This window comes from Arachis hypogaea, chromosome 1 (genome assembly GCF_003086295.3).
Source record: "Arachis hypogaea cultivar Tifrunner chromosome 1, arahy.Tifrunner.gnm2.J5K5, whole genome shotgun sequence".
Lineage (NCBI taxonomy): Eukaryota > Viridiplantae > Streptophyta > Magnoliopsida > Fabales > Fabaceae > Arachis > Arachis hypogaea.
In genome coordinates, this window is record NC_092036.1 from 9380652 (window position 1) to 9404263 (window position 23612).

At 29.3% G+C, this 23612-nt stretch overlaps 1 protein-coding gene across 1 annotated transcript; it reads left to right on the plus strand.

The window, feature by feature from the left end:
* Positions 1-17960: 17960 nt before the first annotated feature.
* Positions 17961-21296, plus strand: LOC112800614 (uncharacterized). The gene is made up of 4 exons (XM_025842993.1): positions 17961-19966; positions 20045-20356; positions 20448-20553; positions 20622-21296. Exons 1-4 carry the CDS (start codon positions 17961-17963, stop codon positions 21294-21296), a joined length of 3099 nt encoding a protein of 1032 aa, XP_025698778.1.
* Positions 21297-23612: the final 2316 nt, after the last annotated feature.

Genomic DNA, 23612 nt, shown 5'->3' on the forward strand with positions numbered 1-23612 from the left:
ATTAATATATTTTATTGAGTTCAACTTTTTTTGGCTTAATTTTATGCATATATAATTAAATGTTTTTAAGTAAAAAGAAAAATAAATGTAAAAAGTTAATTATTTTTTTCTCTTGTATTTGCAGAGTAATATTTAATTGACTATGTTACGTCTATACTAAAATTAGTCATTAAAATCAGCCATCAATATAAAATACAGGTTAAAATATAAATACATATTATAAATAAATTAAATCACATATGTATTTATATATAACGATATTAGTGGCTAATTTTAGTGGCCAATTTTAATATACAAATAGTATTTTTTATATTTAAAAAAGTAGAATTTACAATAATAATTTGTAGAAATGAAAATCTAATTAACAATTTGTTTTTCATTAGATTTTTTTATCAAGTATGATTATTTTAGCTTTAAAGAATTTATATATTAAGATTTAAATTTTTTATGCAATAATAAGTTTCAAAAGTGATTTATGTGTACGAAAAAACCAAATTAATGAATATTATATATATATGTTCATTCATATTTTTTTAATTCAATATTCAATTGTTAAAATAATCAAATTTTTTTACACGTATTGTCAAATAAATTGGTATTGTTAATTTTTTTTGTATAAACATAATATGATTGAATAAATTTAATTAAAAATTAATTTTTAAATTATACGTTATGTATTTATATTTGTGTATACACATTGATTTTTTTTTTTCAAATAGCCACTAGAATAACAAACAAATAGTTAAGCTTGTTTACATTAGTATAATAAAAAATAATTTTACAAAAAGTCAAATATGTACTTATATAATGTTGCTAATTAGTGGTTATTTTTTTGTATATACTTAATATAATTATTATTTTTATATATAAAATATTTAAAATGTTAAAACATAAACAAATTTCCTTCTAACATAGTCAACAATAAAATCTAGATTTTAAAGTTCATGATTGTAATTAAGATTTTTCTAGCAAAAAATTAATTTATTTAAGATATAAATTGTGGTTTTCTTTTCTTACAAAGATATACACGCTTATAAATAAATTAGATTGGTATAGTGATTAATTTACTAGTCTGTTTAAATAAATATACATGCTTACAAAATTTTTTATTTTTAAATTAAAAATAAGATTCGAACACAAGACCTCTAAATAAAGATAAAAAAATTATGTCATTTAAATTATAACTCATGAATATACACGCTTACAAGTTATTACAACTGTATCTTATATTCTGATTGTCATTTATACTTTTTTAGTAAATGAATAAATTTAATTTATGTAAAGATTCTTCCCATTTAATTATAAATAGTTTGAAGATTTTGAAATACTAATTAAGAATGTTGTTGATTACACAAAATAAGCGCAAGATACTTTTCCAAAAATAATATAAATTTAGTCAATACTTGATACAAATGTAATTATTAAGGTCTTTCTCTTCATTACTTTGTATGAAAAAAAAATATTTATTTCTTCAATGTAATTAATCCTTTCCTATATAAAATTTTCTCAAATGATAAATAAACTAAGGCAAAAAGAATTTCCTATAAAAGAATTAAAAATAGAGAGGGAAAATAAATAAAATAATCAAACAATAATAACAGCGCTTACTAGAAATGCAATAAGATTTTTGTTCTATTTATAAATATTTTTAAATAATTTATATAATAATTAAAAATGTTATGATACTTTACCCAAAAAGATGTTTTAGCATATGATAAATATAAGAGATTTTTAAATAAATTAAATTCATTATTTATTGATATATGTAATTTTAAGACTATTAATTTGTTATATTTTAATATTTTTTTATTGTTGCTACAAAATAAAATTTGCACATATATATATATATATATATATATTATTTACAATATAAAGGAAATAAAATAGTATAATTTTTTAATTATCTCATTTACAAACAAATATTAAAAATATTAACAAGTTATATATATGTATATTTATCAAACGAGGAAAAGTAAGAGCATTATTGAAAAATTAGATAAGACGTGGCCAAATCACTAGTTCTTAAGGGAAAAAATGTTTCTCTCTGTTTATCATTAAGATAATATTCATAATAATAAACTAACAAAGCTAAAATATCATTCTTTTTATTTCACCGATTAAATAATAATACGTTATGTCCTAAGTTTAACATTTATCAAACTAGTCAATAATAATACATTTAATGTAAACGCTTTTCTTTATTTATATTTATATATTTTCGTATTTAAAAAGTTCATAATAGTTATATTTTATGTAAACTATATACACCAAAGCATAAGCAATTTAAAGATAAAATGTATAATATCATTTTTTATATGATCATGAAATATTTTATAAGTGTTTATAATTTTTGCATTTAATATAATGTATAATAAAATGTATAATATAATATTATTTCGTTAATGTAATATTACGTAATTTAATATATATATAAAACTATTTTATACTGAGTGTATAAAAATTAAATTTTAACATAATTACATATTTATGTATAAATATTAATTTTTTTAAAAATATTGTTAGAAATTAGAATGATCTAAAATGCACAAATGGTAGTGCATGAATCAATATGGTAGCAAAATGAGTCGTAAAAATAAAAATAAAAAGATAGAAAAGCAATAATAAAACCCAAAAGAGGGGCTAAATTAAATTAAAATAAATACAAATTTTATTTAAAGTAGTACAAGAAACCGAATTGTATTTGTGAGCATTAAGAAGCACCAAAAGCAGACAAGGCACACTTTGTGACAGAAAAAGCTTGTTGCTATCATGATCCATTCACCGTTGATCATTATATACAATGAATTTTGGTGGCCGTGTGTATATATATATAACCCGTTTTTCTTTTTTATATTGGATTAACAACTACGTTTTTTTTTAATTGTGGACTGTGATATTTTTTTAAAATATGAAACAATTTAATTTAGGGTCTAAAAATTAGACCATCCGATCCATTTTTTGAGTGCAAAAATTAATTTTTTTTATATTTTTATATTTAAACTGACGCAGAAGTAAGTAAAATTAGTAGGTTAATTATATTAGTTAATTATAATAAAGGAATACAAGTCTCATATTATTTAGGATAGTGAATTTTATGTTATGTATTAGTCTCATATAGATCAAGTTATGAAGGCTTTTTATTCTCTTACTAATATAAATAACTCATGTACCTTTTATTTATGAAATAGAGTTGAAGTTGATTTAAATATAAAATAAAGTATGTGTTTATTTTCAACCAAAATAAATTTATAGCTATTTTTACCATAGTAGAATTGTTAACCTCGTCAAGATTGGTGACCCAAACAATATCCTAACGTCATAAACCCACTGATTTGTATTTAAAAAGTTTTAAAAAAAAATACACAAATTAAAAGATCTGATTTATAAATTATAAACTGCAAAAATTAAAAAAAATACAAAAAACACAAATCCTCCGATTTTATATTAAAAAATTTTTGAAAATCCCATGCAAAATAATCAGAGTCCAATTACTTATTCCCATACCAAAAAAAAAAAAACTAAATACAAAGCCAATATTATTAAATTACACAAAAGCCTCATCTATAATAAAAAATTTTAGTCTATATATACTTCTATATATTGTATTCAAATTATGATTAATAAATATATTTTGGTCTATAAAGTTAATTTTATTAATTTACTCATTCATGTTAATTTTACTTTAAATAAATTAAATTATTATATTTAAAAATTATTTCTAATTAAAAATTTTTGTTTTTAATTTATTTTAAACTATTATGATATTTTTTGCCTAGGATAATTAATCTTTATTTGAAACAACATTTAATAAAGGTTGTCTTAATTAGATAAACAAAAATAATATTTTTGATGAATTGTCTTTGAATAGGACAAAGATAATAAAATTTTTTGCAATCCATAAAAATAATTATCTTTAATATCTAAAATTATATTTACAAAATGTTGCAATATAAAAAAATTAAGACAATATTTTAAATGAAAATACATTTTATAAGAGTTGTCAAAAAATTTAACAAATAACATTTATAAAAAATTGTTTAAAATTGTTCATAATTAAAAATTAAAAAAAATTAATCATATTCCCAATTTTTTTTCTCTCCAAATAACTTTAAAAGAAAGAAATAAATTCCATAAAAAAAAAGAAACATATATTAATTTCACAATAACTATTATGTTGTTTTATAAAATTAGAAGGAAAGTAGTATGCATATATTAGCCACATACAACATGTTATTATTATTATTATTATTATTATTATTATTATTATTATTATTATTATTATTATTATTATTATTATTATTATTATTATTATTATTATTGTGCCAAATAATTAAAGCCGATATTTCAAAGAATTATTCTATCTAGCTGGGTACTATAGCTGTATTAGTACAAACACAATCAAAATCACTAGTATAATGTCTCACATACAGTCCCCGAATAATGTTAAGAATAGTATACTTATGTGAGGTCACTAGCTTATATTATATTTTATATCAAATATTATTACTGTTATAAGTGCATTATATTTTATTTATTTATATTTTTTGATAAGTCTAGATTATTGGATTCATATATTATGTGACAACCAAAAAATGCAGATGCCAAGTACCTAAGATGAGCATTATTATTTATGAATAAACAAACAAAATACGCAGCAAGGCGTTTAATTTGAGTTTTGATTCAACCTCCTATCATATATATATACAGTGTCACATGCATATCCTCAAATCTTGCATGCTAATATATATATTAAATTTGATGTTTTACACAGTTATATATTTAATTATATATCTATTGTATTTATTTAAACGATCATATATATATATATATATATATATATATATATATATATATATATATATATATATATATATATATTATTAAAGATAAGGAAATTTGAATTCGTAATTTTTTATGTGAGTATAGAAAGACTATATTATTTAAATTATAATTTGTTGGTCGATTATTTATATATTAAATAAAAATAATTTTTTATTAACTTGTTAGTTGATATTACATGTCTACATAATTTTTTTTAATTTTTATTTTATACCTAACTATTCAAATCGAATCAATTTATTTTTAATAGTTTGATTTAGTTTGAATATACCATTTATTTTTTTTTATATGGAGGAGAGGATTGAGTGATACAACACTATGGAGAAGAGGGATGCTTTCCATATATGTGGTATCAGTAGTGTTTTAGTAGAAATCGGAGGGTCCATTTTGAGTTCAGAAAAAAAAAAAACTTTAGTCGGAGGTCCGTTTTGATTTAAAACACACAAAAAAAACAAAACAAAACTAATCGGTCCGACTTGTAATTTTGAAAATAAAAAAATTTTTAATGTTAAAATTGGACCGTCTGATTTTTATTTTAACAAATGAAAAAAATAATAAATACAAATCGGACTCTCCGATTTGGGGTTTATTTTTTTCTTCAAGTAAATCGGACCCTCCGAATTGTAGTTTATTTTTTTCATCAAACAAATCGGACCGTCCGATATAAAAAAGAACACCTAATCTTCTAATAACAATGTATTGCACATATATTTAATCAATATAAAAAAAATTAACCTGAATATACATACAAAAAAATATAAAACTGAATTAGTTATAATTTAATTAATTTAATTCTCATTTTACTTAAAATTCGAACTAATCTGACCGTAAAGATAGTCATGCGATAATAATAATAATAATAATAATAATAATAATAATAATAATAATAATAATAATAATAATAATATGAAGAGACAAGATGCCCTACTTTAACATCATCATATCACTTAACAACTTTTGAACTTTAACCTTTTTTTATTTGAAGGGGACTACATTTTTGGGTCAACTAAGGAATTGTGCAACTTTTTTTTTTACCTATATATGCTTGGTGCTTTATGATGGGGAATATATAATACTATTTATGTATTTTTATTTATAGTAGTTTAATATACATGAATAATTTAACATGCATGAATACTATACTTTCTTTTTTTGAAATAATTTAACATAAATGTATACCTTATTAACAAGCCTCTTTATGCTATAGCCTTTTTGAGATTGAGGCGAAATTAAAATTTCATTTAGATTAAATGATTAATTAAGTATTATTGAATGTTATTAGATCTCTTAATAATATAAAAGATCTAACTCTCTTCTCCAATGCAATCTCAAAAATAAAAAATAGTTAGTATTACACACTTAATAATAATAAAATTATTACAAGTTTATATTTATCTATAATACAGTTTAAAGGTTTAATTATTTATCAGTTTCTATAATTTTATCGAATTTTTAATTAAATTTTTATATTTTTTATTTTTTAATTGAGTCTCTATATTATATTAAATTTTGTAATTAAATTTTTATTGTGACAAAAATATTAGAATTAACAAAATATTCTGTTAAACAAAATGAATATACCTAACGTATATTTGACTAAATACTACTATAGAATATTTTGTTATTTCTGTCGTTTTTGTTAGGATAGAGACCTAGTTATAAAATCTGATATGATATAAGAACTTAATTATATATATAGAAACTTACTTAAAAATTTAATGAAATTATAGAGACTAACAGAATAATTAAATTTAGTTTATATATATATATATATATATATATATATATATATATATATATATATATATATATATATAAAAGTTCGAGAAATTTCTTATTTTTTTCGATGGTTTTATTAAGAATTTAAGATTGAATTAAGATTTTTCAATTCTCTAACATGATATTGCAGTCTATTCAATTTAGAATTAAATTAAGATCTCTGAATTTTAATATGATATTAGAATTTATTTAATTTAGTCTAATTGATCGATACCATCTACTTAATTCAGTCTAATTGACCATTATTTACAAATGTTCATTTCCAAGCGTGCGAAAATCTTGGTCACCATGGTGTTGAAGTGGCTTTTGACATTAAAGAAAGATTTAACAACTCTAAAGTCGTGTTTGGATTAATGATAATCCTATTCGGCAATGCTGACGAGCGAAGGTAGCTGTTGGCAAGTTTACCTATCCAAAGAGAAATGCATTATTAATTTTTTAAGGTGAAAACTCACGAATAATTGTATTTATGTAAAGTTATTAGTTAAAAATTATTAAATAATAATTTAATTAAATTTATTAAATTATTTAATAATTTTTAAATATTAATTTTATATAAAAATAATTATACGTTAATTTTCACATCATTTTGTTATTGTTGTATAAATAAAAAGGGCGAAAAACTACATCATGCATTGAAATATAACCCAATGGGCAATGGTAGCAATCAGATAAAAGTGACCACAAAATGTATCTACTTGTATATATTGGTTAAATAAAATTTAAAAGTTTTTTATTTTTTATTTTGTTAAGCATTGATGTGTTAGATTAAATTCTAATTATAATATAAATTTAAATAATGATTTGACAAGATATTTCATTACTTAAATATTTAATTGACATATCAGCATTTAATAGAATAAAATTAATAATTAAAAAAGATTAAATTAAAATAGATAATTTTTTATTTTTATTGTCAAAAAAAATTATAAAGACTAAAACTAAAAAATAAATATTTTTTAAGAACTTAATACTAAGTCAATTACTTAGGTTATGATACTTTATATATATGACCAAATAAATATTTATCATTTACGAAATTATTTTATTAGCACATAAGTAATGGGCAATTAAAAGAGGGTAACTATAGTAGTAACCAATATGATAAAATATATTTAAATAAAAAATTCAGTGAATTAAAATTAGTGTCTGTGTAAGCTCACATCGGTTAGAGAAGAAAACAAAATATATTTTATAAAGATGTGGATATTTCTCTTTAACATAACACGTTTTGACGAGTAAGTGTAAAAAGATTTTGGCTAACATTTACCAAAACGAATAATATATCGTATGTATTAACGGATGGTCTGAACTGTTACCGTCACTTGCACCTATTATTTTTTGTATTTCTACTATATATATATATAGAGATTAAAACTAGCTAGTAATGCACCTATTTATTGTTTGTTTGGGTGGTGATAATTTGAGGGGTTAACATCAGAAGTTAAATAAACATAAATGCATTGTGGTCATAGAAAACGACAAGCATCCCACAAGGGAGACCCACACCACTATGAACATCTCTGCCAACTATGATAATGACCCCATTCTCTCTCTCTCTCTCTCAAAAGGTTAAAGTGTCATATGTCATACAGTCATATCTTTTTTTTTTTTACTAATTCAAATTCTTTTCAATTTTTTCAATGTAAAAAAAATATTGAATAGCATATGAGGCCTAATTTTTTTTATATAGAAGAAAATTATGTATAATTCATCCTAATGCATAATTAATTGATGTGTTTTTTTTATATGGATTAAATTTTTTTTTTAATTTTAAATAACAAATCAGATTTTCAGATTTTAAGAAATAAAAAAATTTGAAGGTCATATTTCATAATATATAAATTGAAAGATTTGATTTGTTTTGAAATAAAAAATTTTCTGCTGTAAAGCAAATCGAAAAATCCAATTTAAACATTTAAAAATTTTTTAATATTAAAATAGAAAAAACTCAGATCTAATCTTTAGATTGGAGTATTTAAAAAAAATTAGTCACAAATTTGAGTTAAATTTATACTTTTCACATGAAAAAAAAAAACACATTATTTAAAAATACCATTAGAAATCTAATAAAAAAATAAAAAGCGGCATATTAATATATAGTAATAATTTTGGAATTTTGTCAAAAGTAAAATTTCAGGAAAATCTTCTTAAATAAATGTATGTACAAATGTTCGATTTAATAATTTAAAAAAAATTAAGAAATCAACTATAATATAAATTAATTTAATTAATTTTTTATTTTTTATTTTAAAATATAAACATTAAAGTAGTAAGAAGTTATTATTATTTTTTTGTAATAAATTTATTTTTCAATTAATTAACTCTAATCGGTTACATTCTTTGTTGGTTTCTAATATATTCGAATAATTTATCACAAATTTATTCAAACTTAATAGATAATACATAAATCTTCGACACATTTATAGAGAAAATAACTAATAGAGCAGATACAAGTGGTGTGATTAAACCGAAATAAAATTTACATTTGTTATCTTTTTAAAATTAAATTATAATTTTTTTAAAAATTATTTAAGTATTTATGAAAAAATTAAAAAATAATTTTTTTATAATAAATTTTTTATCACATTTTTTTAAATAAATACTGTTAGAACTAAAAAAACTAAATATAAAATAGGGCAAATCACTTAAATAAGTCAAGGGGAGCAAAAAATTACACAAATCAGCCAAATTAAAAACTGGTTCATGAATCAACCAAGAGACCTTTCTGTATAGTTCAAATCAACCTAATTCAAACTATAATTACATGTAATTTGAATCACACTTATTCAAACTACACACACGCACACACCCACCAATTCGAATCAATCTGATTTGAATTACACACAGAGTAATTCTTGTAATTCGAATAAGAGCGATTCGAATTAAACCCAAGCACGCGTTCCTAAGTAATTTGAATCTGGCTGATTCGAATTACTCATTTTTTGCCTCTAGTAGTAATTCGAATTTGGTTGTTTTGAATTACACTTGCTTCGGCTATAAAATGAGTTCGAACCAACCTCATTCGAACCACTTTTTCATTATCATACCCTACCAAATCCAAGAGAAAATGACCCAGATTTGCTCCAACAAAGGCTCGAGCAGGATATTCAGCCCATGGGGGATAATCTTGACAGACTATATCGTTTGGATAGAGTTGTGCTCATATAGCCGGGGTCATCAACGACGAGGTTAGTACGTAATATTTTTTTTAAAAGTAGGATTAAGTAACTTATTCGTTTGTTTATATACGTTATGTTAGTGGTTTTTGATGGTAAGTGACTGGTAAAGTTTGTATGTGACCGATTTCTTATGTTTTGTTAGTGACAATGTATGTGGTTTTGTTAGTGGTTTTGTCATGGTTTATCTTAGTGGTTTCGTTAGTGGTTTTGCAAGTGATTTTGTTAGTAGTTTTGTTAGTGGTTTTGCAAGTGGTTTATGTTATTCGTTTTGCAAGTGCTTTATTTTATTGGTTTTGGCCTCTATACACTTCACCAGATGTTGACTGAATTGTTGTCTGGTTCCTAACTGGGCCTTTGCCTCTCCCACCTTGCGAACGAATAGTTCTGCCAACCTCTTGTAAGTAGCCTTCACCAGCGAGTACACCGGGAGATTCCTGACAGTATGTTAGAGTTCCCATCCTGTGCAATCACGACGAGCAATGTACCTTCATACTTGCCATACAGATGGGTGCCGTCAATACTCACCAAGGACTTTCAATGCCGAAATGCCTCAATACATGGTGGAAACGTCCAGAACAGTCGGTGAAAATAAGCTTGCGAGTCGTCGACCTGGCCCCCAACTCAAACAGGACTCGTCCTAAGGACTGCAACAGTACCAGACATCGTCAACTGAAATCCTAACACCCACCGCGGGAGCTCATTGTACGACTCATCCAATCACCATAGATGTGGGAAACGGCCTTCTACTTCGCCAACCAAACCTTCCTATACGTCAGCCTGAACCAAAGTGTGCCGCCGTCGCATTCAGGAGCACCTTGATGCTGACGGATGCATCAGCTCTAACCATTGGCATGATGAATGCCAAGATCACATGATAATCCAGACTCCTGTGGTCGCTAGAGATGGACGTCGCGAGACACGTATGTGGTCCGTTGTACCGTTTTACCTCCCAGATACCCTTGCGCTGCCGGAGACTTAGCCTAATCAACCATATGCACCCATTTCCAAACTCAGAACTCTTCCCAACATACCGGCGATAGTTAGACTCCACCACCTTGTACTGTACCCCGCATCGGATGCTATACATCTTTACACTTAACACGGCCTCATCTTTATCCTGAAACTACTAACCAACCTGAAACTCTGTCAGACCTGCAGACCCCTGGTCATCTCTAGCACCAAATCCAGTAGGCTCCCCAGGAACCCCTTCTTGTCTCATGGCATCTAAGTCCAAAGATGAAAAGTGTGGAGGGTACTGCTGTATGCCAGAGCTAGAACCACCTCCAGTCCCAGCTGGCTCACTCGCTCCAATATCATCGCCACTGTTATCAGCAATGATATCCGGCTCCACATCATCATCGTCAACATTATCCAGCAATGCATCGTCCAGACTAGCCGGTGCGGCACACTATAAAGAAGTCAGCATAATATCCCCTATTCCAACCTCTCCGCCTCCACTACAGTTGAGATCAACAGCGAACGACGGGGAGGGGACAGGCTCGACTGGAGGTTCATTCACAGGGACGGACGAAGATGTACCAACAGGTCTGGAGTTAGAACCGGCTACTGTGCCTATAGTGTGGGTATTCCTGTTCAAACCTCCCGAGTTGGATACCACATCAACCAACTTCGCCAACAGCTCAGGTGTCCTAACCTCGGGAAACTGCCGACGACAATGAAACATGATCTGTAAGTCCTCATCACTCTCGATCGTGAAACAATCATACTTCACGATTTCTTGCAGCACTGAGATCGGAATGTGATAGAATAACTTCTTAATCCGTTTCACGCCTTGCAGACCAAGTCTCTGTAGTATAGAATTCACAAGGTCATCATAGCTCGTCGTAGGCCTCATAAAAATACTGAGAGGATCCTTATCGGTGAATTTCACACCAGATCGTGTTTTCCTCTTAATCGATCCTCTGTGATGAAACAACACTACAAAACTCTCCTCACTGGCCATTTTCTCACTCTAATGAGATCAACTCACATCCACACCATATTTATACACGTCTGCCCCTGTATAATTCGAACCAGTGTAATTCAAATTATAGCTTGTGTAATTCGAATCAGCCAGATTCAAATTACTTAGGAATGCGTGCTTGGGTGTAATTCGAATCACCCTGATTCGAATTACTGTGTGTGTAATTCGAATCAGGTTGATTCGAATTAGTGGGTGTGTGCATGTGTGTAGTTCGAATCAGTATGATTCAAATTACATGTAAATAGAATTCGAATTAAGTTGATTCAAACTATATAGAAACATGGACTGATTGATTCATGAACCAGTTTTTTATTTGCCTGATTTGTGTAATTTTTTTCTCTCCTTAACTTATTTAAGTGATTTGTCCTATAAAATAATTTATTTATAAATTATTTTTAATATAAATATTTATTATTTAACCTATTTTAAAAAAAATTAATTAAATTATTTATCCAAACTGAATCTAAAAATATAAGAATAAATATTTCAACATACATGACCAATAATAAATAAGAAATATATTTAAAAAATGTAATTCCATCCCTGTAATAAACTTTTTCTAATAATATATATATTATTAACGATTTTTGTTCCTATATAAAATCTTTCTTCCCACTTACTTTCGCATATGAATTTATGTCTTGATAGCGACATTTGTTGTTCGTGTCTTAATAGCACTTTTTGGTAATTAATTGATCCAAGCCAAAAAATAAATTAATTAATAAATAGGTGCAATTGTTTAATTTGTTGTCTCTCAAATTAAAACACATTTTCATGGAATAAGAACCGCATGAATATGAATAACCCTTTGATCAAATGTAACTAGTTTTAGCTCAAATAATGTTGTGATATGTGGATTGATAAACTAATAATTAATAGTGGTTTTTTAACACCCATAAGTATATATGCACGTGTATCTTGAATTGTTTAAACATTATATATTTTATTAGAGTTAATAGTTAAATTAATTTTAATTAAAAGACATGGTTTATTTTTTAATTATTTTTTATTCAGTCATTCAATTAATAATTTTTGTAAATAATTAATGACATAGAATATTAATTCATATTATACATAACAATTAATATATCTAATTATTAGATGTTGAATAAATATATTTATACAAATTTATCAATTTAATGTCATTAGATTATATTATGATCAAGATTTATATAACTAGAAAAATAAACTAAATGATATACTTTTATAGATATATTTGTATAGTGTCTAATTAGATATATCAAATGTCATATATGCTATTGATTAATATTTTATATTATTAATTATTGACAAAAAATATTAATTAAGTGACGAAAGAATAAAAATAATTAATTTATAATATTTAAAAATTAATTTAATTCATTAAATTTTTTATAAAAAAAAGTTAAAAAATAATTTATTTTTTAAAAATTAATTTGAGTATTAATCCTATCTTAGGGCTATTTTGATGAGATCGTATTCTTCCCTTATATTTACTTGTCTATTTTCTCAATTTTAGATTTAATAGACTTTTGTTTTATCACAATGATGATTGAATAATGGCTACTATTAGAGACGGAGTTACATACTCAAACGGGGTCGACAACCCTTTAATTTTAATTTTTAACATATAAATTATATGTAAATTTTAATTTAACTCTTTTTAAAATTTTATTTTAATATTATTTTATTGTATAAATATTTTTAGTCCCTCAAATATTTTATTTAACTCCGCCCTGGCTACTATATATTGAGTATACAAATTAAACTACATTAATCACAACTAAAAATTCTATATTTGTATAATTAAGTAGTAGAAAAAGGTAGCCTTTTTTGTCTTTATCTTGATCCAATCAAACAATTTTCAAGCCCTATTTTTAAAAAGTTTGAAAAAAAATTCTGATCCAACAGATGCTATCACTACCGCAGAGGCGGAGAGTAGCGGCAGGGGGTTGGCGGCCGTTACCATAATCGCCGCTAATCAAGAAGGATCCTGGCAGAGATGTGTGGCGGTCAGGTAAAAGCCACAAAACTCCCCTGGATAGCGGCTGGGGAGTGAACACCGCTGCTAAATTAGGAAGTATATCTTCGGGCTTACTCGTTTCACTTCCTGGTGCGAACAAAGCGGGAGAAGAGGCGCCAAACAAAACCACCCCACCCGGCGACTTCTTCAATAAACGCCACTAGGTGAGTTTCAAATCAGTGTTCCAATTCCACTTTTATTTTACAACTCGAAATTACTTCCCTCCAATTCTGCAGAAACCCGCGAGTTGAGTTTGGTAGCGCGCCAACCAAGAACGGGAGCACAGCCGAGAAATATCAAGGAAGAACCCACCCAGGTGAGGATTTTATCATGATTCAACTTGTCAATTCCCCCTTTTCATGTTACAACCGTTAATCGAGAACCCCAATTTTGCAGAAACCCCCAATTTTTCAAGCTTTCCCCTATCATCCACAATTCCTGAAGCTCATACCCTCCCCTGTCGAGTTGCGCAGCTGCCTTCACGACCAGTCCCCTGGCATTGGTTAGTCCTGACACTCTGATCTTTTCTTATTGATTTCTTTGTTGGTTAGAATTTTGTAAAAATATTTATCTATATCTGTCTTTAACTGGGGTTAATTGCCGCTGTTCATAGACTGGAATTTGAAGGTACCCCTTTTTTTGATTTAATGGGTGCTCTGTATTGAAAGTGATAGTTAGAGTATAAGGCTTTAACAAAGGCTCATTATCAATGTTAGAGGGTTGAGTTTCTTTGGTTTGCATCTCTCTTGCATCTACTTCCTGTTTTTTTAATTACCCAAGAATGTGTTTCTTTGGTTTGCATCTCCCTTGCACAGGAGAAATTGAGAAACTTTGCACGCACTAATCTGAAAAATTTGTTTGTTAATAAATTTATCATGTAAAGTACAAGACATTAGTAACTGCTGTTTCATAGCTGTTTGTGTTCTTTGCCACTTCCCATTGGTTCAGCTCTGTTATCATTTTCCCTTGTTTTTTATGACAAAAGCTTGATATTTATCATCTGTGTATTGTTTATAATAGTATTCTGAGTCAGGTTGGTTGTTGTGTGTTGGGGTGTGTGTTTGCACAGTTGGGCTTGTTGGTTTTGGCTTAGTTTCCTTTATCTTCATTATGATTCTTCTATTCTCGTCTCCCAAATCTGTCATTTTCATGCCTATTTGAGTGTTTTAAAAAAGTAACTTTTGTCTTTATTTTCATTCTATTTTTTACTTCTTTGTTTTACAACACTTGAGTTGTACATTGTATCCTCTTTCAATTTCATACTTTTTTATTTAAATGCTTTGCTTCCTTTTGATGTTTTGGTGATACATTGCATGTAGATCTGGGATTTTAGTTTTCATATTCAGACATGGAGTGCTTAAAGTTTGTGTCTTTCCCCTATTCTTCAAATGAGCTAGTTTTTCACTTTCCACATGTGTAGAGAGTAATGGCTAAAACTTGAAAGGGACCATTGCCACTTCATTGAGCTTCACTTAAGTTATACTATTCTCAGGAAAAAAAATAAAATAAAATGATAAAATAAAAGGAGCACAATTTAATCCTGAACATTAATGAGTTTGGAATTATGGTTGTTAGCAATTCTGTACATCATAGCACACTCAATCATTTCTAGTTATAATATGCTTTCGTTGACCGCATCATGGGCTTAGAAGATTACATTAAGTGGGATGCTAATGTAGTTGTCATTGTAGTTTATTGATGGTCCACGGAGGGTTCAAGTGCTCCTTGGTGCTTTGGAGAAAAAGGGAGGACTTGTCATTAAAGAAAATTTTGAAAAAAGGTGGAAGATAGTTTTCCGTTAATGATAGTTTACTTATTATGTTGGTGCAAGGTTTTATTATGTTTAGTGTGTTCCATTTATTTCTATTTTGTTTGGTGGTAGTGGAGTTAGTTTACATGGAGTTTCTTTGAAGGGATTATATGTAGCTTTGTTTGTTTGTTGGGTTTTTTATTTTCTGTTGAATACCATTGTCATTTGCTTCAAAGTGCAATCAAATCCGTCTCTTTCATTCTTATAAATTAAAATCCTTATTGGCTTTATTTCTTTCTCAGATTACTATTGCCTCCCTATCGACTTTGATTCTTATAAACCAAATTGCATTGCATGTGTAAAAAACACTACTTTTTGTTCAGTTCTTCACATCACGTTCCCATTTTGGTTCATGCAATCTTGCTCTCTTAGCCTGCCTATATTCATTGATCACTCATTATTAATTCATATCAGCATTACTACGGCCTGAAGCAAATCTAATTATAACATGCTTATCTAATGAGAGAGATTACTTTTTACCATTTACGAACTGTTGAGGAACAAAAGATATACAAGAATCTCCAATATCTAATTTTGAATCACAATGCCGAGGTGTTAATGACGTGTTGCTTACTAATTCTTGTGCTGCTGTCATTGTGGTGTTATTCTTCTCCTCACCAATTTGGTTCATTTCAAGATAATAGCTGCTGTTATTATGCTACTATGCTTACCGTGACAATGGACTGATTGGTCATGATTCTCTTGATGTCATTCATGCTTATCTAATGCTGAATTGGTATTTGCATTTTTCAGTCCATTATTTTTTTTGACTTACTCTTCCTGAGCTATTTTTTTATTCTTATTTTATGTTCTTTTTCAGTCCCTAACTAATGCATTTTTAATTTTGACATTGCTAGCTTTTTGTATGCATCATCATCATCGTGTTCACTTTAATTTTGCAATTTATTTCAATATAATTAAGCCATATTATTGCGGGGCAAACACATTTTCTGCGAGGAGTGTGTGTTAGAATGGTTGGTTCATGCTTATATTCCTTATTTAGATATTCTGTTGTTTTTTAGCATTAATTTATAGCCTTTTTTTGTTAGTCTTGTTAATAGTTGCTTTAATAGTTGCTGATCTAGTTATTTGTGTTAGGGAAATTATCCTGGTCATTTTGACGCTGAATGCTCCCATTTTAGTATCTTTATGCTTATTATACTATTGCTTATTTGCTATTGCTATTAGACTACTTCTTATGGTGCTGATTTCTTATCTATGGTGTTCATATATTAAGTGCACAACTATGCTTCTGCTGCCATTATGGTTTTACACTTCTCTTAACCAATTTTTTGTGCAATTCATGCTAAGTCATGCTGTTTGGTTGCTACTATACTTACTATGACACTGGACTAATTGGTCATGATTCTCTTGATGTCATTCATGCTACTCTAGTTCTAAATTGCTATTTGATTTTTTCAGACCCTTTTCTTGTGTGTCACTCTTTTTGAGCTGCTCGTGTTGTTATTATTTTTTTATGTTCTTTTTCGCTGAACCAATTATTTGTACCTCTATGGTAGACGACAAGATAGAGAAACTATACTCAAATATTTTGCATAAACATACCTACGAAATTTATGTCTACAATTTCAAGATTTTATTCTCTATCCATTAGGACTGTTTAGTTATATTTATTTTTTATTATTTTTTACATCTAACTTTCAGTCCTATTTTCTTTTTCTTTTTTTAAGGAAGCTTTTATTTTCTTTTCACTTTTTGGACTTGGAACCAGCAATTCTTTCACCCAGTAATTATTTAGAAAGCACAGAATTTTGCAATGAGTAAGCCTCCTCCCCAATACCTATCGTGTGCTACATGTTACCTGGGAAGCAAGTAACCTTTATAAATTTATTTCCGTTTTGAGTTATTCCGTCGCTCTTTACATGGTTTTACTTGTAATATATTATCAAGTTTATTACGTATGGCACTCTCCCATCTCATAATTGTGATAAACTGTTGTTGGTTCTCTTGACACACTCCCCATTTTTTCTTTTATTTTATTACAAGTGCTATGTATTTTGATACTATTTTTTTATTTATTTCTGCTATTTCATTCATTTAGACATTGATAAGAGTTGGATTACAAAGCCTAGAGGGAGTGTAGAATATAAGGATGGTCTAAATAGATTCCTTGATTTCGCATTTGCCAATGCATCATCCGATGGGATGATACATTGCCCATGCCCTTTGTGTGGGTTCCGGTGCTACCAAACTAGAGAGGACGCGTACGATCACCTTCTGATGAAACCCTTTCCCCCTAACTATACCTTTTGGTTACATCACGGTGAGAAGATCGTAGACGAGGGATCCAGCGCTAGGGAAGAACTAGAACCAAATGTAAATTTAGGAGATCAAATGCGGGACATGGTCCAGGACGCATTCAACTTCACGGGACTGCAAAGTGAAGATGAAGACTCGATGAATGGGCATGTCGGAGACGTTGCGGAGGGGTTGCCGTACTTATCTGATGAACCTAGCTGCGAGGCTCGTGCCTTTCACGACTTGCTTGAGGACGGCGAGCAGGTATTATATCCGGGATGCTCAAAATTCTCGAAGCTGTCTTTCTTGGTTAGGCTGTACCATATAAAGTGCATGTGCGGAGTGAGCGACAAGGCTTTCGGATTGATTCTAGAGCTACTGGGGGATGCCTTTGAGCATGCAAGGATTCCGAAGACCTTGCACGATGCCAAGAGGATCATAAGGAAGCTCGGCATTGGGTACAAGAAGATAGATGCATGTCCAAATGACTGCATGCTATACCAGGGTACAGACCAAGACTTGTCTAGATGCAAACGGTGTGGGGCATCTAGGTGGAAGCAAAAGACCAGGAAGAATTCTTTAGTCAGAATCAACACCGTTGTCAAGAAGAATGGGAAACCTCTACCGGCGAAGATTCTCCGTTACTTTCCTTTAATTCCACGGTTGCAGCGATTATTCATGTCCAGCAAGACATCCGTTGACATGTTGTGGCACAAGAGAGGAACCAACTCTGACGGTTTCTTGAGGCATCCCAGGGACGGCGAGGGTTGGAAAGCATTTGACAGGAGATATACTAACTTTTCTGGCGATCCGCGCAATGTTCGCTTAGCCCTGGCTAGTGATGGCTTCAATCCTTATGGAAACCTCAGTTCAAAATATTCAATATGGCCAGTGATTCTTATACCGTACAACCTACCCCCATGGATTTGCATGAAACAAACCAACTTTATTCTCTCTATGATTATTCCTGGTCCTAAAATGCCTGGCAATGACATAGATGTCTATCTACAGCCCCTGATCGATGAGCTGAAGGAGTTGTGGGCTGGTGTTGATACCTACGACGTGAGTGAGAAGAAAATGTTCAAGATGCGAGCTGCACTGATGTGGACTATCAGTGATTTTCCTGGCTTGGGCAATTTATCTGGTTGGAATACTTACGGCGGGAGAGCTTGCCCCACGTGTAATTTGGATGCCGAGGCTATGCGACTCACCTTCAGTCAGAAATGGTGTTATATGGGTCATCGTCGCTTCTTGAATCGCGATCACAAATATAGACAGGACCGGAGTAGATTTGATGGCAAGGTAGATGATAGATCCCCACCTACCAAATTGACTGGTAGGGATGTCTTGAGACAATTGGAGGGTGTTCCTGTCTCACAAGGCAAGGTGCAAGCAGTTGCTGGTAAAAGAAGGCGTGGACAGCAGACCGTGGTGCAAGACGAGTCTCCATGGAAAAAGAGGAGTGTATTCTTTGATTTGCCGTACTGGGAGAACAACGAGTTACGTCACAACCTTGATGTGATGCACATAGAGAAGAATGTATGCGACAACATTGTTTTCACCATGTTGAACGAAAGCGGTAAGTCCAAAGACCACCTAAAAGCTCGAAAAGATCTCCAATTGATGGGCATCCGGCAGGATATGTGGCCAATTGAAGGTGGAAAGTATCTTGCTGCAGTCTTTACTATGCGGAATCCAGAGAAGGATGTCTTTCTTAGGACAATCAAGAATGTGGTCTTTCCAGACGGGTACTCTAGCAACATCTCTCGCTGTGTTGATTTAAAACAGCGCAAGTTATTCGGCTTGAAGAGTCATGACTGCCATATCCTAATGGAACATCTACTTCCAATTGCGTCAAAACACGTGTTGCCCACCCCAGTGTCTGCCGTCGTGGCTGAGTTATCAGCCTTTTTCCGAGCAATATGCAGTAAATCCATTGATCCTCAACAACTTCCTCTCCTTCAGGATCGTGTGGTCCATACTTTGTGCCACATGGAGATGATATTTCCACCTTCCTTCTTCACAGTTATGGTTCATCTAACGGTGCATTCGGTCGAGGAGGTCCGTATTGGTGGCCCAGTGCATTACCGATGGATGTACCCAATTGAGAGGTAAAGATCTACTTAAGTTTTCTCGACCTCTATAACTAGGATTGTTATCACCTATTAATTTATGTTATTTACTCGAAGGTACCTAGGTCGTCTCAAGCAGTACGTGCGTAACAGGGCACAACCAGAAGGATCGATTGCAGAGGGCTACTTATCCGAGGAGATTCTCACGTTCTGTTCAAGATACTTAGATAATGTCGAGACTAGGATCAACCGACCGACGCGCGTTGACGACCGACCGAGCGATGCTCCAGAGAGCGAGATTGCCGACATGATCCCAGAGGTTGGAAAGTCGGTCGGGGCAGCTTCATATTTTACTCTAACAGCAACCGAACAGCTTCAAGCACATCGTCATGTACTGGTGAATTGCAGTGCTGTAGAGAAATTCTTGGAGTAAGTACAACAGCCTAAGTTCTAAAATTATACAGTTAGCCAATTTGGGTATTGATAGAAATGAACTTGAACAAACTTTGTCTATGCACAGTGAGTACAGAGCCTTCACAAAGAGAAAGCTGCGAGGTAAAACAAGGTCGCAGTCTCACATAGATACTGTTGTGCACAGAGAATTTTCGAACTGGTTCAGGCATAAGGTAATCTATAATATCTCAGGATCCTACAACCCTTTGATGCCTTCTTGTCTCTAATGGTTCAATGTCAGGTCCAATTTGGAAGCACGGATCATTCGAACGAGTTACAGTGGCTCGCCTGCGGTCCCCGTGCTCAGGCCAGTCGCTATCAGGCTTACAACGTCAATGGATTTAAATTCAGGACCATGTCGAGGGAGGAAGGGATGAAAACACAGAATAGTGGGGTCTATGTCACTTCGGATACTAGAAGTTATGCAAGTAAACGGGATGCCAATGTTGCTGTTGGCGGTGTCTCGTATTACGAGAGATTAGTAGACATCATCGAGCTAAATTACAGCGGTCAATTCACTGTAGTATTGTTCAAGTGCCTTTGGGCGGACACTACGTCGGGCAGAGGCATCCGGCAAGACGTTTTGGGCCACACCTGTGTCAATTTTGCCAATCCTATCCACACCGGTGATCGAGAAGACGATGAGCCGTATATCTTGGCATCTGAGGCGCGTCTTGTGTTCTACGTGGAGGATGAGGTGGAGAACGGATGGAGTGTAGTGGTTCATGTGAAGCCAAGAGATTTGTTTGACATGGGCGAAGATTATGAACATTGTGAGGTCGACCTTCATCCACAATCCTGTTTGAGTAGCCTCCCTGAATTTGATGTCGAAGGCCTGCGGTTGACGAGAGACGGCGATTTAGAAGAGTCCACCATCGAAAGGGTTGAAGATTGTGAAGAGGCCGCCGAATCCTAAAATGCTATTCTCCATCATGCATGTAGTTCATAAGGGATTATAATTACCTTGTAATATATTGCCACATCCAGAATTATAATTACCTCGCTATTTCGTTTTTTTTTTTCTTTACTGTTTACTAATATACCCTTTTTCACATAAATTAAAAAATTCAAAAACATAACATTTTGAATTTGTCAATTTATTTTATTTGAATTTTGGTTATTCACAAATCTTATTAAAATTATCCCAAATTTGAGTTCAAAATGTTATGATTTGTTTTTTTAATTTATTTGGTTTTGGAAAATATAAATGATTAAATTTAAACAACTGAATAAATAAAACAAAAGCCTATTTTTTATTGAGAAGTTATGTTTAAATTAAATATAATTTTAAAATTATAAACATTTTTTAAATGTCGTATTACTATTTGATGTTTCATTATAATAAGTTTATGAATATTATTTTTTTATACATAAATATTATACATAACATATTTTTTTTGGTTCGTTTGATTTTAGGTATCTGATTATATATATACACATCTTGACAACAGCATACTATATTTTATGTATAAAATATAAACATAATTTATGTATAATAAGACATTAAATATTATATTTTAAGACATTGAATTATCATATTTTTATTTTTTATCAAAATAATACAGAAATATTAATAAAAATATATTTTATTTTTTAAATGTTTTATTATTTCTATATTTATTTTATTTTTAAATTTTTTATATTTAATTTATCATTAAATAAAATATAAAAATATTAATTTTTATAATTATACTTTTTGTGTCTTATTTTATTTTATTTTTAAAATCAAACACATTGGCTGAGTTTATATATTCTCTTGTGTTATTTTCTATGGCTTTACTACACTTTCCCTCAAGTCTCTTGTTTCTCGATTTATTTCTTCCCTTTCTCTCTCATCTTTACTTGGTTAGTTCTCATCCATATCCTTCACCAATCACCACCCCTTCATCATCATCAAAGTCTTACCATATTATTAGTTCGTTGGTGGTGGAATTCATGAATGTCTTCTTCTTTGAAAGCGATGCGAGATCGAATATAGAAATCCATGCAAAGAATTGCTAATTAATGAACCACTATTTAGGTTTTCACACATAAATAGTCACAGTACAACTCTACGAAATGCAGAAATAATACTTATTTGACACTTATGTGATATACGTATTTCTATATTTAATTGTATTTTAATAAAAAATATATAATATTTTTTAAATATATTTAAATATTATTATGTATTAATCATGTTTAGCTTTATTTTTATTTATATTATTAAAATAAATTTAAAAATAACATATATATTATTATTTATTAACATAAAAAGTTATCTTACATACTTTATATAATTAAAAATATTAAAAAATTAAAATATATAATTTATTTTTAATAAAAATAAAATATTAAAATATATTATAATTTATTTAAAAAATAATTTATATTTTATATATATATTGTATTTTATGTCTTATAAAAAAATTAAATTATATATCTGTATGTCTCGTATTGTATCGTATTTTATGTCCATATCGATCATTCATATATAGATACAAATTTATATATATAATATTTAAATCTCTGATATTATTGGTAATAATATTCTCCAGTATTTATTCATGGTTTTTATGAAATATTTAATATAAAATATTTTGTGCTACCTTCTGGTTTAATAATAATGATAATAATAATAAGTTATTTGAAATATTTATAACAGACCCACAGACATACCTAAGAAAAGTTAAATTTTTATATTATATGAACGTATTGTCGTTATCAAAGAGACACTGTTTTTTATGTACATACTCTCAAATAATAGTTGATATGATGAAATGTTCTATTCAAATTTGTTTTTTACAAATAAAAAACAAAAACAGAAAATTGAAACAAAAAGTAAAGTCTAAATTTCATTTTTGGATAGAAATATATATTAATATTAAGATTATATCAAACTCAACTCAAAGACTTTTGGACATATCATATAACCCATGAACAGGATCAATCTGCTCAAATAATAATTATTGTACACAACATTATTAATTATATATGACTGATGGGATTATATTGTTATTGATATTACCAAATCAGGTTTGAGACTGATAGTGACTGAAGTTACTCACAAGCAGCTTTCTCTGTTCCTCTAAAAATAATTCACTCAACTGTCTCATACTTTGCCTATTTGAGTTATTAAAACAAAAATATTTTTAACTCAATATAGTAATATATACATTATTATTATTATTATTATTATTATTATTATTATTATTATTATTATTATTATTATTATTATTATTATTATTATTAT

Coding starts and splice junctions, on each gene's coding strand:
- LOC112800614 (XM_025842993.1), top strand. CDS start 17,961: ATGGTCCAGGACGCATTCAACTTCACGGGACTGCAAAGTGAAGATGAA. Junction 19,967..20,044: donor TGGATGTACCCAATTGAGAG/GTAAAGATCTAC, acceptor ATTTACTCGAAG/GTACCTAGGTCGTCTCAAGC. Junction 20,554..20,621: donor CGAACTGGTTCAGGCATAAG/GTAATCTATAAT, acceptor GTTCAATGTCAG/GTCCAATTTGGAAGCACGGA.